This window comes from Typopeltis vanoorti, chromosome 20 (assembly GCF_054136105.1).
Source record: "Typopeltis vanoorti isolate ZY-2024b chromosome 20, IOZ_Tvanoo_1.0, whole genome shotgun sequence".
NCBI lineage: Eukaryota > Metazoa > Arthropoda > Arachnida > Uropygi > Thelyphonidae > Typopeltis > Typopeltis vanoorti.
The window spans coordinates 80,137,757-80,154,957 of NC_143568.1; the positions used below are offsets into that span (position 1 = coordinate 80,137,757).

General features: G+C 36.2%; 1 protein-coding gene across 1 annotated transcript in view; it reads right to left on the reverse strand.

Annotated features, from left to right (window-relative positions):
• LOC150095593 (trimeric intracellular cation channel type 1B.1) overlaps window positions 1–14,369 on the reverse strand; it is a 155,446-nt gene extending 141,077 nt beyond the window's left edge. Inside the window, exon 1 of the mRNA XM_090409760.1 lies at window positions 14,128–14,369. Within this exon, the coding sequence (XP_090265886.1) occupies window positions 14,128–14,248 (121 nt within the window). The 5' untranslated portion in view covers window positions 14,249–14,369. The remainder of the gene's footprint in view (window positions 1–14,127) is intronic.
• Between the last annotated feature and the right edge of the window lie 2,832 nt (window positions 14,370–17,201).

Sequence of the window (17,201 nt, forward strand, 5' to 3'; positions counted from 1 at the left end):
TAGAGCAGGCTAAATGCTTGCCTGCAGAATGTTGTGTCTGCTGCAATCTATCTAAAGTGAAACGATGAACGGTTTTTATGCGCAGAAACAAATTTTCGTACAAAACATTTGTTGCTAGTTAACCAGTCATATGGTATGCATCTCAGTAGGCTACTGACAGTAGCGCAGTGCCGACTATTATTTCGTCTCTGTGTCATGTTTTGTAATAATTTCTTGTGGGTATAAAATAGAAATGGAATCAAAAATTAAAAAAAAAAGTTATTCGGTGCACAAAATCGTAAGCGTCATGCTGCAAAAGAAGCAGATCTTAAGAAACAAACTGGGGCTCATAATAAATTTGTTAAAATATTAAAATATTCTGATGCAGATTGTAACCAACTCGATACATCAGAAATCAGAGTTGAAGAACTGTGCACATCATCCAGTTTTCATGAAAGTACTATTGCAACTATTGAACAAGATAACAAGATGCATGATTTAAGTGAAAAATAGTTAGGAGAAGATTTAGTTGTAGTTGACCACGAAACTAACACCTTGTTAGTCTCTGTAAATTTAGAAGATCCAGGTGAATGGGGAAATATTGATGAAAAATTACGAGTTGTTTTAATTGAAATGGGGCCTGTTCAAAAGAAAAATATAATATATCCCAGAGGTACATACGGTCGTAAATTTGGCGACACGTATTATAATAGAAAAATGGAAAACAGGAGCTCATGCCATGAACATGGCTCATTTATTCCAAAACTTTAAATTCTGTTTTTTGCTTTTGTTGCAAACTTGTTGCACCTACTAAATCAACTGAATCACCTACTGAGTCTTGTAGAAGGTTATAACGATTGTAGAAATGTAAGTACAACTTTACATAGACATGAGACTAGTTTAATTCACATGAAAAATTTCTTTAAATGGAAAGAACTTGATAAAAATTTAAAAAACAAAACTACTATTAATTTCCAGACTCAAAGCATGTATGAAATGAAAAAAAAACACTGGATGAGTGTTTTAGAACGCTTAATTGAAATTATAAAATTCCTTGGTAGTCAAAATTTAGCTTTTCGCAGATCATCTGATAAATTATATGAAAGCAGTAACGGCAATTTGTTAAAATTAGTCAAACTGTTTGCTATGTTTGATCCCGTTATGGAAAATCATGTTGAAAGGGCCCTACAACGAATACAATAGGATACACTATTTGAGTAAATACAGTCAAAATGAAATATTGGAAACTTTAAGTAACGCAATCAGGGATACAATTTTATTATAAATTCGAAAATCTAAATATTATTCCATAATTTTTGACTGCACACCTGATGCAGGTAAAACAGAACAAATGACCATTATTATTCGCTTTGTTTCCTGTGACAATGGAATTGTCAAGATCAGGGAAAACGTTTTAGGTTTTGCAGATATATCAGATTCGAACGGACATGGTTTATGTGCAACAATAATGGAACAACTGGAAAAATGGAACATTCCCATTGAAGACATGTGAGGTCAAGGGTATGAAAATGGGGCAAATATGAAAGGGAAAAAATATGGGCTCCAAAATTTGCTTTTGAACAAAAATCCTCGAGCATTTTACGTGCCATGTGCTGCTCATACTTTAAATTTAATCGTTAATGATGCAGCCAAAGTGAATGCAGATACAATTAGTTTCTTTGCAATTATTCAAAAAATATAAAATTTCTTTTCATTCTCTTACAAACATTGGGCAATCCTTTTAAAGTTCGTAAAAAAATTAACATTGAAACAGCTATGGGAAAGTAAAATTAATGCAATCCGCCCTCTACGATATCAGTTAGGAGAAATTTATGATGCACTTTATGAAATTTTAAATAATGAAAATTTTAATAAAGAAACTCAGCATGATGTACAAACATTATGTGCTAAAATAAAGGACTACAAATTTATTTGCTCTCTTATAACTTGGCATGATTTACTTAACAGAACAAACCCTGTGAGTAAAATGCTTCAAGAGAAAAATATGAACATTACACTTGCTTTAGAATCTATCGAAAACTTAAAAATATTCTTACAAGAGTATCGATCAGATACAAATTTTAAAAAAGTTCTAAAAACGGCAAAATAACTGAGTGAAGAGGTAGATGGAGTACAAGAATTTAAAACTGGTACGGAAGTTCGACGACGAAAGAGGACACGACAATTTGACTACGAGCATCATGACGAAATACCACAATCGCCAGAAGATAAATTTAGAGTGAATGTGTTTTATACACTTCTAGACGTTGCAATGTGTTCGTTAATAGAACGTTTTGAACAACTAAAAACACATTATGATAATTTCAATTTCTTGTATAGATTACTACAAATTAAGAACGAAGATTTACGAAAAAATTGTGATGATTTAGAGATTCTCTTGAAGGACTGCGATAATAAAGACGTAAATGAAATAGAATTATATGACAAGTTATGTGTTTTCCGGGATATTTTTCGGAAGGATAATTTAAATATTCAAAAGACCTTTCGATATTCTTAATTTTATTGTGTCCAATAATTTACCTTTCCCTAACTTTTCAATTGCTTTAAGAATACTATTTACCTTACCTGTTAGTGTAGCGAGCAGTGAACGTTCCTTTTCCAAGTTGAAATTGATTAAAACCTACTTAAGAACATGTATGTCAAAAGAGGCTTGTTAGTTTGGCGTTAACAGCTATCGAAAATGATATATGTGTGGAATTAAACGTTAAGACCATTATTTCTAATTTTGCGAATATGAAATCAAAAACCTTGAAATTTTAATAAAAAAAAATTTCAAGTATATTTATGTAATTTAATTTATTTTCTGTTATTCTGTAAAGATGTCATTTTTTGAATACTTATATTAAATGTTCTAATTATTTCTGAATTCTTTTCTTATTTTCTCATCTATCTTGAGTTTCTTTTATTTTTCTAAAAGATAGTTCCACTTATAAAAATTATTAAAATTTTTTTACAAGTTACTAAGAATTTAGTAACTTGTAAAATGCAAGAATTTTTTAAACTTTAGTTCAAATAAATTTTAACTTTAATTAAAATTCATTTTAATTTTGTTAGCGATTCGGGTTGGTGAGAAGGCTATAATACCTGTATCATTATATTCAACGATTAAAATGAAGTGGCTTTATCAAAATTTGCTTTAACTTTTGAGAATTTTTTGAATATTCTGGTTTTTAACGATTATCCTGCCTAGCCAATACCCCCGGTTCGTTACATTTAGCGAACCAACGTGTGACTGTTCTGTCAAAATTTATTTAAGAAATTTCAAATAATTAAAATTTTTATTATCATAAAAGAACCACACTCCCAGATCATTACAGGGGCGCTTAGATAGAAATTGCATGCGGGTGCCAAAGACCCTAGTGCCAGCTCTGGTCAGAAGAGTTAGTGAATGAAATTCTTCACCTTAAAAGTATTTATAAGATAGTTTTTGGCACAGAAACAAGTCCGGTGAGACTTCTGCAAGGTATATTTGTCAATATCTACCTCGCCATTAAATTATTTTGCAGAATTCCGGTTACTGTTTCTTCAGCTGAGAGATCATTCAGCAGACTGGCCAATTCATTGAAAACATGGTAAAGAAGCACAAATAGCCAAGAAGGACTTAATTACCTACAATTTTGTGCATTGAAAATGATTTGGCTAAGCGAGTTGATTTTACTGACATCATTGATAAATTTGGTTCGACAAAAGTTAGAAAATATACTTTGAAGTAATTTTGAATATTATTATTAGATTGTATTATGTAGATGTTGGTAGTTTTTTAAATAAATATTACTTTTTGTTATCATTTAAACTAACTGATCCTAAACACCATAAACTGTATAGCAATGCATTGTCCCTAACCTGAGCAACAGGTAGGGGTCTGCTTCAGGATGTGGGGGCCATGCTGTCATCTTTCCATAATTATTCTCTCTTTTTTTTTTTTGATTACATATCGAAAGACCTCCCTAAGATTCTTTTGGCTTCATTAGCTAACTGCTGCTCATACTTTATTTTTGTAACCCTTACCAACCCAAGTCACTCTTCTTGCCTGGTCTTTGTAATCCTCATGGAATGGGTTATCACCACTTCTCTTATGCTGCCTCCATAATGCCCTTTTTCTCTGTATCGCATGCTTAATCTCTCTATTCATCCATTTCACACCTATCTTATTTAACCTTCTGATCCTTGGTATACATTTAGACATTGCTTCTACTAGATAGTTCTTGAAAATCCCCCAAGCTGCACTGATCTCTTTTCCAGCTAACTCCTCATTCCATGCTACACCTGCAAGCTGTCTCCCGAGTTCTTCATAATCACCAGTCTTGTAGTTCCACATATACCCTTTTCTCACAGAGATCCTCACACTGCTGGCAACCACCCAGGTATTCACTTCATGGTCACTCTCACCAACTGGAGGATGATTTGACATCTCATTTATAATTACATCTTGTGATGAGATGATCAAATCCAAGGCCCTCAATCCTAGTGTGCCCTCTGTTACATGGTGTCTGAGGTAGTTGTCCCTCAAAAACTCAAGAAACTCATTTTCTTTACTTCCAGTTGCTATCTCATCATCCCAGTCTATATTTCCATAGTCAAAATCTACCATAGTAATCACTCTTTTCTTATTTGCTTGGCTAATTTGATTATACATTTCATAGTCACTACTATACATTACCAGACCTATAACAACATTCAACTAAGTATTTCATTCTATCCACCTCTATCTCAGACCATACTGCCTCTAAACCACTGGCACTATTTCCCTCTTGCATCTCTACTTTGTATGGACTTAATTCTTTCTCTATCTCCTATTGGGGGAGTGCTATTGGATATGAATATCCAATAGTACTCCCCCAGTGGCGGCCCGTGAAGTTTTAAGTGGGGGTGCTGCCTATACAAAATAATATTTAAAAAAATTCTTTTGTATAGGCAGCACCCCCACTTAAAACTTCACGGGCTGCCACTGCTTTTTACCCTTTCTATCCTCATGAAACACATCATACCCTTCCATCTCTATTCCTGTCAGGATGTCGTCCTCATCCAACAATTTTTGGGTGAGGACCCAAAAATTGTTGGATGAGGACGACAACTAATGCAACTAATTAGTTGCATTAGTTGTTGTCCAACTAATGCAACCATTTCATTTGCCTTGTTTCTCACACTCCTAGCATTTGTATACAAACACAGCAGCTTATTCCTGGATCTATAGCTAGTTTCACTGACACCACTTATTTGACGTGTCTTCTCCATGCTTAACTCGAGCCACACAACTGTTTTCCTTTGATCCCAGGTCATCCTCTTCCCTTTTTGTCTACACATGCATTCACATCCTCTTGGAGTAGCTACCTTTCTCACACTGTGTTCCTCTGTCTACCCTGAGCCTCCCTGTTTCCCTGTCTGTCTTGCACACCTGTTCTATCATTCTCTAAACTCATGCTACTCACTTCTTCATTCACAACCACCTCTTTAATCTCTCTTTCCTGTCTTACTCTTCCCATTCTTCCACATCGCCAACCACTCAATCAGATTCATTCTCTGCACTCACTCCTCTACCTTCCAGCAGCAGTCTCTCCAAGTGCCTCACACCAAAACCACTCAAATGCAGTCTATCGCCCCAATACAGTTCACTTCGTCCTTCAAACTCATTCCTTTCTTCTCACACATTTCCAATAACCATTAACTACAACATATTTTCATGAAGAAAACATGACACATAATATTACAAATAATAAAGTAACATAACTATACTAGAAATAAGTTGATTTAATAAAAATTAGCATTTTCCCTATTCACTAAACTGTTTTTCTTCAGAAACTATATCTAATACAAGTTAGAAATGGATATGCTCTAGGAAATATTATGAGTTTATGCAGAATCCTAGAGTTCTGCAGAACACAACTTATAAAACACTGCTGTAAAGATAACACGAGTTCATATCCTATCCTATCCTACCCTCTCATTGGTCATTTCTTCATAATGACAAAATCAGTAATGACCATAGCACTCCCCAGTAGAAGTACGGTAAACATACAAATAGAATATAAAACATGAAACAAAATCAGCACTATGTAAATAAAACTGATGCTTAAACAAGATGCACTTCTGATTTTTTTCTTCCTCATCAAGTAAAAATTCTCGCTCATCACAAAAGAGTAAATGGGCACATTTTTCAAGCCCTACATACATAACAGAGCCTCCGTAGCTCAGTCAGTATAGACAAAGCGCTTTAGTCAGAAAGACCCGAGTTCGATTCCCATCCATGACATAAGGAACCTTTATCTGGTCTCTTTCGACTAAAAGTGATTTAGCCGGTCTCATACGGAGGTAGAGGGATTTTTCTCCTGGAAACTTGGGTTTTTCATCCCCATCCCTCAGAACAGGCAAACCGACCAGTAGAACAAACACAATTTACAGACAAGACTACTCAGAGGACTCTGTAGGCCAATCACCTGCAAGTTCGAATTGAAGATGATTAAGACTTCAAATCTCAACACTGTGAAGGTAAAAGAGGAGGATTAAGAAAGAAAGAAAGAAGATGGGTACATACATAACAAAATTATGAGATACTCTTATGGTAGATGGTTTGCACATCCCAATGATTCAAAGCTATGCAGTGATAATGTAATTCCTGGTAGCCCTCCCATGCCAAGTATGGCAAAGGGCTGGACCAGACTAACACACTGGTCCTCTGGGATGGGGGCTGTTACAATGTGCTGACCACTCACTGAATGTAAAAAACCCACAAGTTACAAACCAAGCACTAGGTTTTCAAACTGGATTATTCATGATGACAACCAACTGGAACTAACCAACAGATTTCGAGGAACATGGAATCTAAAAATTTTGTTTAAATCTGAATCTCTTCAATGTGTTATTGATGCAATAAAAGAACATTCTACAATGGAACATATACTGAGACATGAAAATGGTGTGAAATTTATGCTGCATGATAACATCTTGCCATTAAATTAAGGAGATAAAAATCCCTTATTATTTTACAGCCAGTATGCGAAACACCGAGATCAAAAACTATGATCTAAGAGTTTCATGCTGAAGAACTATCGGCGAATCCAAGCGTAAGCGAACACCTGGTAGTACAACACCAAGGCAACTCAAAGCAAAGGTGGTGCAAGCTCCCTCACTATCCTGGATATTTTCTCATAATGTAAAACACAGCTCCAAGGAGATGTAATACTGCCTTAAATTATGAGGAGAGGTCACTCCTCATAATGTAAGGCACATTGAAACCCAGACCGGTTTCAACCTTTTTTGAGATCTCACCAGTGAATAGGTAGACCTGGATGATTTTACAGCCAGTATGCGAAACTGTGAGATCGAAAACTAGATCTAAGAGTTTCATGCCGAAGAACTATTGACGAATCCAAGCGTAAGTAAACACCTGGTAGTACAACACCAAGGCAACTCGAAGCAAAAGTGGAGCAAGCTCCCTCACTATCCTTGATAGTGAGGGAACTTGCTCCACCACTATCAAGTCACTACCCAGACGGGTTGAAACCGGTCTGGGTAGTGACCTCTCCTCATAATGTAAGGCAGTATTACATCTCCTAGGAGCTGTGTTTTACATTATGAGAAAATATCAAGGATAGTGAGGGAGCTTGCTGCACCTTTGCTTCAAGTTGCCTTGGTGTTGTACTACTAGATGTTCACTTACGCTTGGATTCACCGATAGTTCTTCGGCATGAAACTCTTAGATCGTAGTTTTCGATCTCAGAGTTTTGCATACTGGCTATAAAATAATAAGGGATTTTCATCCCCTTAATTTAATTAAGTTCGCCAGAAAAAATAGCCATTTGGATTTTTATCTTAGTTATAATATATGGGCACACCTTTCTGGCATTCGTATAGTGAAGGTATGCAAGTTCTTTTCACTTAAACTTTGATATCGTCCAGGTCTACCTTCTCACTGATGAGACCTCAAAAAAGGTTGAAACCGGTCTGGGTAGTGACCTCTCCTCATAATGTAAGGCAGTATTACATCTCCCAGGAGCTGTGTTTCACATTATGAGAAAATATCAAGGATAGTGAAGGAGCTTGCTCCACCTTTGCTTCGAGTTGCCATGGTGCTGTACTACCAGGTGTTCACTTATGCTTGGATTTGCCGATAGTTCTTCGGCATGAAACTCTTAGATCGTAGTTTTCGATCTCAGAGTTTCGCATACTGGCTGTAAAATAATAAGGGATTTTTTTCCCTTAATTTAATTAAGGGGATAAAATTATCTCCAGAAAAAACAGCCAAAAATTTGAGAAATGTTTCTAATACATAAAACAGGTTTATTAAAATAAACAATATAACCCAACAAGTTTTGTAAGTTGTTGACTTACATCTTCATGGATACAAGACTTTTATAAAAATATTAGAAAAAAAATTACATACAGCAGATGGTATTATAAACAACGTGACCAGAAAATGAAAAATGTACTAATCTCTAAGCACTGGAACAATGCTAGTTGCCGCTGTCACATTCTGTGGCATAATGAATGAATGAAATGGAGATCCCATAATTAACAGTAACTATGCAGGTTCCCTCTTAGTGCAACAAAATACTATGTATACTTAACTGGAAAAGAATTAATATATATGCTTCACACATCATTGAAGACTATTAGTGTGGCTTCTTCAAGTTATCTGTGGACCATAAAAATGCACTGATGTAATGAGAATTTTTAGAACATGACAAAAATATATAAATTGATATAACTATGTAACTGCCACACACTTTGCAAGATACATCATTTCCTACAGGAACATTCAGGAAATTTTGAAATAAAAAGCAGACTTTGCTAAGTAGATGCTCTCTTACGACCTTCTTCAGCCCAGTATTGCATAAAAAAGTTCATTTATCCTTGGAAATTCTCGTCAGGATGTTATACAAATTATATATTTAATTTTATTAAGGCAAGTAAGCCTATATATCTTGCCATAAACCAGAAAAGATTATTATTATTATTATTATTATTACCACTCCAAGACCTCATGGAGTCAAAGACTCATCTGGGAGGTCCTTTTATCACACACACAGCTCATCATACCGTGTTTTAAACATATTTAAACTCTTTGCAGACACCACATTCTCAGGCAAGGCATTCCAATCATTCACAACTCTGCACGAAAAAAACCTGCCTCTCACTCCCCTACTCACACCCTCTTTATACTGTTTCCAGGGATGACCTCTGGTTCTCCCCTGATCTCGCAGTATTCTCTGTAAAACTTCTCCAGCATGATCCTATAACAACCTCTTACCAACTTGTAGGTTTCTATCATATCTCCCCCTCTTCCTCATGTCCACCAGACTCTGAAAATTACATCTTCTCAATCTTTCCTCATACTCGACATTCCAGAGGTCAGAAACTACCTTAGTCAGTCTCTCTCCTTTGAACCCTTTCCAACATCTCTTCATCCTTCTGAAAACCTGGTGACCAAATCTGGGCACAATAGTCCATGTGTAGCCTAATCAAAGCCTTATATAACAGAACAAGAATCTCCCTACTTCTACACATTAGGGTCCTCCACATCATTCCCAGAAGCCTTTGTGTTGTCTTCACAATTTTGGTGATGTGTCACCTAAATTTTAGATCCTTATCCACTATCACCCCCAGATCTCTTATTTCCTCTACCTTCAACAATATATTCTCACCAAGCATAAATTCTGCATCCCATCTTTGTTTTCCAAATTTTAAAACCTTACATTTTGCAACATTGAACTCGCATCCCCAATCACTCAATCTATTCAAGTCTTCTTGCAAGGCCACAACATCTTCACTACACTTCATCGTTCGTCCCAACTTTGCATCATCTGCAAACAACTGAATATCTCCATCCAAATCTTCACCTATATCATTAATATACAAGTTAAACAGCAATGGACCTAAAACAGACCCCTGAGGCACTCCACTAGTGACTTTCCTTTTCCTGGGGATATCGCTTCCCCATACAGAACTTGTTGATACCTATCAGATAGCCAGTCTCCAATCCAATGCACCAATCTAATATCCAACCCCATCTGCTCTAGTTTGACTGTCAACCTATCATGAGGTACTCTATCAAAAGCCTTTGCGAAATCCAAGTATATTACTGTGTATCCTTTTCCTCTGTCCAAGGAAGCAGTCACCTTATTGTAATAAGCAAGTAGATTACTAAAATATGACGTCCCTTTAGCAAATCCATGCTGTTCATCAAAGATAATACCATTGTTATCAACCCAACTCTGGATCCTAGTTCTCACAAGCTTCTCCAACAACTTAACCAGAACACCTGACACACAGATAGGCCTATAGTTTGATGCTTGAGTTCGATAACCTCCCTTATGAAGTGGCACAATCTTGCCCTCCTTCCACTCCTTAGGAACTTGACCGAGTGCAAGACTCATATTAAAAAAATATGTCAAGGCAGGTGTCAACTCCCTGGCACATTCTTTCAGAATAGGTGGTGATATATTATCAAGTTCCACAGCCTTAGTAACATCTAGTTTACTCAACTTCCCATACACCTCTTGCTCACCTACAGTCAGTTTCTCCTCCCCATCATCAACTGCTCTCAATCCCTCCTTGAAGTCACACTCACAAGATTGAAAGATTTTTATGAACTGCTCATTTAGTATCTCAACCACCACACATTCTGCATCAGCTGTCTTTATACTGTTTTCTCCAATCAATGTCATCCTTCCATAATTATTCTTTCTTTTGCTGGCTACATATCGAAAGAACTCCCTAGGATTCTTTTTGGCTTCATTAGCAAACTGCTGTTCATACCTCTCTTTAGCTACCCTCACTAACCAAGTCACCCTCCTTGCTTGGTCTCTGTAGACCTCATGGAATTGGTTATTTCCACTTCTCTTATGCTGCCTCCACAATGCCCTCTTTCTCTGTATTGCATGCTTAATCTCCTTATTCATCCATCTCACACCCACCTTATTTAACCTTCTCACCCTTGGAATACGTTTAGACATTGCATCTACTAAACAGTTTTTGTAAATCCCCCAAGCTGCATTGATCTCTTTTCCAGCTAACTCCTAATTCCATGCTACACTTGCAAGCTGTCTCCTGAGCTCTTCATAATCACCCCCCCCTTGTAATTCCACATATACCCTTTTCTCACAGAGGTCCTCGTATTGCTGGCAACCACCCAGGTAACCTCATGATCACTCTCACCAATTGGTGGATGATTTGACACCTCATTTATAATTACATCCTCTGATGAGATGACCAAATCCAAGACCCTTAATCCTCTTGTGCCCTCTGTTACATACCATCTGAGGTAGTTATCCCTCAAAAACTCAAGAAACTCATATTCTTTACTTCCAGTTGCTATCTCATCATTCCAGTCTATATTGCCATAATTAAAATCACCCATAATGATCACCCTTTTCTTATTTATTAAATACAGTTCGGTCTCCATATTCACAGGGATTACTTCCAGCAAAAATCCATGCTCTCACTCAATTCAACATATGCCTAAACATTTACACAACCATTTATAATTAACAGAAAAATATTTAAATGTGTTTAGAAGGTTTTAATTGGGTTTTACAATCATGAGTAACATTTCAGACCCCATGTTTCGAAAATAATGGATCAAAATTTTATTACATAGTTAAGAATATATCGTGAACAAGGTATTCACCACAGGATTCAGTGGTAGAGGTTAGAGAAGAAGAAGAAGAAAGGCTGGCTGATCAAAGGGTTTGGCCTTCTGTTAGATGGCTATATATAGTTGAGCTGAGTCAGATTTTCCCAGAATAATGCAGTGTCATCAGCACAGAAAACCTGTTCCAGTTAATATTCCTTCTCTTTGATGAGCTTCTTGAGTTATGCAAGGTAGGTTTCAGCTGCGTCATGATGACCTGAAGAGGACTAGCCTCTAATCTTTACATTATGAAGATAACGTCTCTTGAATTTTTGGAACCAGCCTTTGCTGACAATGAAAGTAGTTTTTGCAGTGCTGCTGGGACAGGAGAGTTTGCTGCCTAAATCTGTTGTAAAGAACAAGCAACTTAGGGAAATCATACAAATGTTCAGAGACGAGTTTTTCTTGTGTTGGTCTTCAGTCCAAATAAACGGTGAATTCTCCATTTTTATCATAAGTGGAGTAGCTGTAAGAATTCCACCAGTTTGCATGATCTCAGCACCTTATTTCCTTAGGTATTGTACTTTCACTGATAGCAAACTTGTGGCCTATGCTGTGTGAGCTTGTTTCAATATTTATCTAGTAGAATTCAAACTTTCCCATTCAAAGTCCTCAATTTCTTAGTCTTTTTAGGGTTTTGTCCATAGATAGATGCACTCTATTTAGAATTCATGGGTATTCATATAAACACAGTAATATTTTATGCACAGGTATCCTAACATTCACTGCAAAATTGAAGACATGAGATTTAGCAACAGTCAATGCAAAAACATGAATCTGCAAATACAGATCTAGTGAATATGGAGACCCAACTGTACATGTGCATTTCAAGGACCCATCAACTTCATATACAATGACATATACAATGTCGATAATTATATCTTTGAGCAAGTAGATAATTTCAACCATCTAGTAGTCAACATTAACAGATACAATGATATGCATCAAGAGATTTGAGAAAGCCAAATTGTGGATATTTTGCAATCTTAAAACTCCTAAAATCTAGATTATCATCAAGAAAATCCAAAGAAAAACACTATTTAATGATAGCAACCCAGTTGTGAAACATGGTCAATAACACAGGAGATAATTAAAAAATACTGGATTATTTTACAGTCAAAATACAGGACTGTGTGAATGAACACATAATGAGGAACTGTGAAACTTGCAAAGACCCAAAGTTCTAGAATTTATAATACGTAAAAGAACTGAGTGTTCTGGTTATTTGGAGAGTGCATGCCCAGTTAAATTAGTATTTACAAATAAAGCTGACAAGAAAAGGTCGACAGTAAAACCCAAGCATGATGGATTGATGCAGTAATGAAGGACTTAATACAGCCAGATGCAGCCTATGACTGACAGATGGGGAAACCTAGCAATAACAACATTAGATCTAAATGGCCCATTAAACTGCTGATTAGGAGGAGTTTGGCATTAGCATTCTACATAAACAAGTTACTATTCTAAGGTCCAATTTATTATTATTATATGACACCTCCAGGAAGTCCAAAGATTCATTGAGGGAGAGTGTATGATGGAAGGGGTACGATCAGCATCGACTGATCGAACCCCTTCCAACTACTACCCGCGCTCAAACTTGCTTAACTTTTTGCGTGAGCCATTATTAGCAGAGGCTCTACCAATCAACCAACCTTTGCTGGCTTATGATTTCAGAAATTTTTAAGCTCCATCATGAAACGGAAGTGCATGATAAGATGTCAACTTTAAATGTATTTTCGATGTCTTTCACAAGAGAGAACGACATTGGATATACATTTTGGATACAAAATCGGGTGGGGGGGGGGGTTAGAAAAGCAAGAGTTTTAATAAAATGTTTCAGTAGTAATTTAAGAGAACACACAAATGTTCTACAAACACTTATGAATGGTTAAATTGAGATTTAGAATTAAATCCACTACTTCGTTAAACGTCTGTTCTGCTATTTATGTACTCTTTTCAACTCTTTTTTTTTTTGCTGCTTTCTTCAAACTTTAATTTTTCCCATGTACAAAACAAACTAATTTTCTTCAATGGTTTGCATATATTAACATGTTTCATTTAATACTTATAAAAACTACCAATTCTAATGGAAAAAACAAATAAAACTGCCTGTTGATATTAAATAGGTTCCTTAATATTGGAATGCAGCAAAACGGTTTAATGTATAATTCTAATTTATGTAATGAAACGTATATGAAATTTCAAATATGTAAAAATTCCAAATTTAGTGACATGACTCTTCCTTGGAGAGCGTCACTAAATTTATTTACTCCAGGCTGTCACGTAGCTTTTTTTAGACATTCAAAATGGCCAACAAGTTCACTGTTTCCACAGTGTATGAATTATTGCAAAACTTTAAAATGCAGTAAGAACGAATTCATTTCGAATATGTATTACAAAAGATTTCGTAATATAACATTATAGTTCACAATTCAAAGAACAGTAAACTATTCTCCACAAAACTAGCAAAATGCCCGATACGGCTGGGTTATACTCACCGGCAGCAAGATCATCTTTGACATACATGCACATTATAATACAATGTGCTAATTCGAAATAAGGAAACATATTTAGCTTCGTTACTTGATTTGCAAGATCGAGGAATGCTTCGGGATCCATTTTGTATTATTTCTGAAGAGATTAGGCTGCCAATAAATCACGACTTTCAATAGAGAGGAATAAAAAAAAACGATGTCGAAAGCAGATCGCGATGAAAAGGGATCAAATTCTAACCGCACTGAGAATGCGTACAAGATGCAAGTGAAGTAGTGACAGCAGTGGCCTCTATTATCCTAAATTTCAAAACTTCCTAAATTTATCACACAAAAAAAAAAAAAAAAAGAAAGAAAGTTAAATGGATGTTAAATCAGTACCCTTGAGCTCTGATGACAAAACAGAAAGCATAATTGTATGCAACTAAATCAGTTCGCATTGTGTATAGATTAAGAATTATGTAGTAAAGAGAGTAGAATGATCCAAGCGGTTAGCCTAGTGGCTTTGCGCTTCGCAACCTGGGGAAGGAGTGTGCCAGGTCCGATTCCCATCGAAGACGTGAGGAACTTGAGGATCTTCCTCGGGCATAGCCAAGTTAGCCGGTCTTAGGCGCGGGAAGTAGGTTTTTTTCCGGCAGCAGGCAAACGTACACGGCCCTGTGAACATACGCTGCTACAGTCAAAAATATATCCCCCCCCCCCCCAGCGGCAGACTAGGCGACAAGTCGGTTGGGAGTGGTACTAACAAAAAGTCGCATCTAAGTAACACGCGGACTATGCATAGGAAGCGGGAATAACGCGTAGTGAAAGAAGAAGTAAAGAGCAGTGGTAGATTTAGGCATTAGGGGGCCCGAGGCGTTTGCGATTTTCGGGGCCCTTTAAATGATTAAGTTACAAACAATTAATTTTAATTTTTTTAAAAAATATTTTATGTATAATTGCACAATACATACACATACCTACATAACAATAATTACTTCACAGCAAAAATTATAAAATGTTTTGTATACATATAAATATGAAAATAGGTAGATAACTTTAATTGTATATCAGCTAACGCCTTTTTTTTTTTTTTTTTTTTCATTCCCGTATATACGGGAGTAGGCGAGGCCATTTAGCCCTATCTAACTTTTTGGAGACTGAGTGGGCAGTTCAATCTCCACTGGTACCCAATCAGAGACAGATGGCCCAAGGCTATCACTAATTAAGCGGTACGCAGTGAAGAGAGACGGCTCAAATTTGCCGCCATCTCGTGGTCTCTAACCCTAACACAATATATTTAATGTCTGAAATAATGTGGGTTCTACGGTCGATTTTCTTGAATTTACAGGACGAAAAACCCGAGTTTCCGGGAGGAAAAGCCTGCTTGCCCGTGCCAGAGATCGACTAACTCGGGAACCGGTCGAAAAAAGGCTTAGAAAAATTTCCTCTAGTCGCCGACTAGACTCGAAACCAAGACTTCCTTCGTGCGGCCTAGCGCGGTGGTGTGCAAACGCCACATCCACTGAGCTACACAGGCTCTCCTTATTGTATATGTAATACAGAATTTTCAATAAACATCAGTGACAAATTTGATAGTCGATCTTGCCCCAATGAATTTCTTAAATAATTCTTGACACGCTTAAGGACGGAAAAGGATCTTTCTGCAGAAGTATTACAAATAGGCATTGTTAAAAAAAATTTTAGTATTGTTTCTACATTTGGAAAAGTTGATTGCAATCCGTTAATGATTGTTTTGTACATTTGAAATGGACATGTGATTTTTTCTTCTTTTATGTATTTTAAGAAATGATGTACTTCGTCATTGAAATAGCTAATTTCAATATCATTCTTATATATATTTCCCAATTTAGAAATGTGCAATCGTTTATGTCGTCTTTACTCATATCGTGATCAAAAAATAATTGAAAATGACTTAACACATTAGAATACATATTAATTTTGGTGAAAATTTCGGTACTCAGTCTATCACAAATCATATTATGAGTATCTACGATGAACAATTTGCGACATGTTAGAATTGTCTCGTTCGTGTTATTTGATGCTGTATTTAATTCATCAAAATGTCATTTTTGTTTCTTTATCCGATTTATTTCATAATTTGTTTCATCATTAATAGATTTGCTTGTCGTTATATGGTTTCAAAATCATTTCGCACATCCATTATAAAAGTATGCAAAGATTTTAAAAGTTTTACGCATTGCAACAAATGTGTTTGAACTTATTGAAGCAAAAGACTTGTGTTATTTATTCTTTGCAATAATCTATCCCATAATATTGTTAACACTACAATTTTGTATTTATCGAATTATTTTTACAATGTTTTCGCTTGCAATCTATTATCTGGTTTTTCAAGTTCATTTTCGCCTATTTTTTATTATTATTATTATTATTCCTGATACCTCCAAGGAGTCCGAAGACTCATCGTGGGAGGACATCTACAACTGTCTCTACACCTAACCTCTACTACGAATCATCTCCATCAATCAACGCCATCTACCTCCCACTTCCAACACCACAACTAGTAATTTTTGTCTGTAAATTGCGTGTATTCTGAAGGGCCGATTTGTATGTATGCGGGATGAAAAACCCGAGTTTCCGGGAGAAAAAACCCTGCTACCTCCATATGAGATCGGCTAACTCACCTTCGATTGAAATCGACCAGATAAAGATTCCTCCCGTCGCGACGAGAATCGAACTTAGGCCTATTCCAATTGAAGGGCGCAATGTACCGTCGTTCTTCCAGAACAGTTTTAATATGTTTATAATTTAATCGCAAAGCAGATACGACATCAGCTAGTGATGACCATCTTGTGTCGCTGATTCTTTTAATATGTTCGGAATTTGTATCGGCAAAACTGTCTGTAAGTAAATTCCATCGTTGCGTAGATTTATAAAAAAAATTATATACGTTCTGTACGAAATCGAAATAATAAACAGCCTTTGAACAAGCTTCTGCAGCAGAGTTTCCAATAATGTTAAGTGTGTGAGTGGAACATGGAAAGAAAATTGCTGATTCGTTCAACGTCTTAATTCTTGCTTGTAGACCATTATATTTGCCAGCTATATTTGTCGCATTG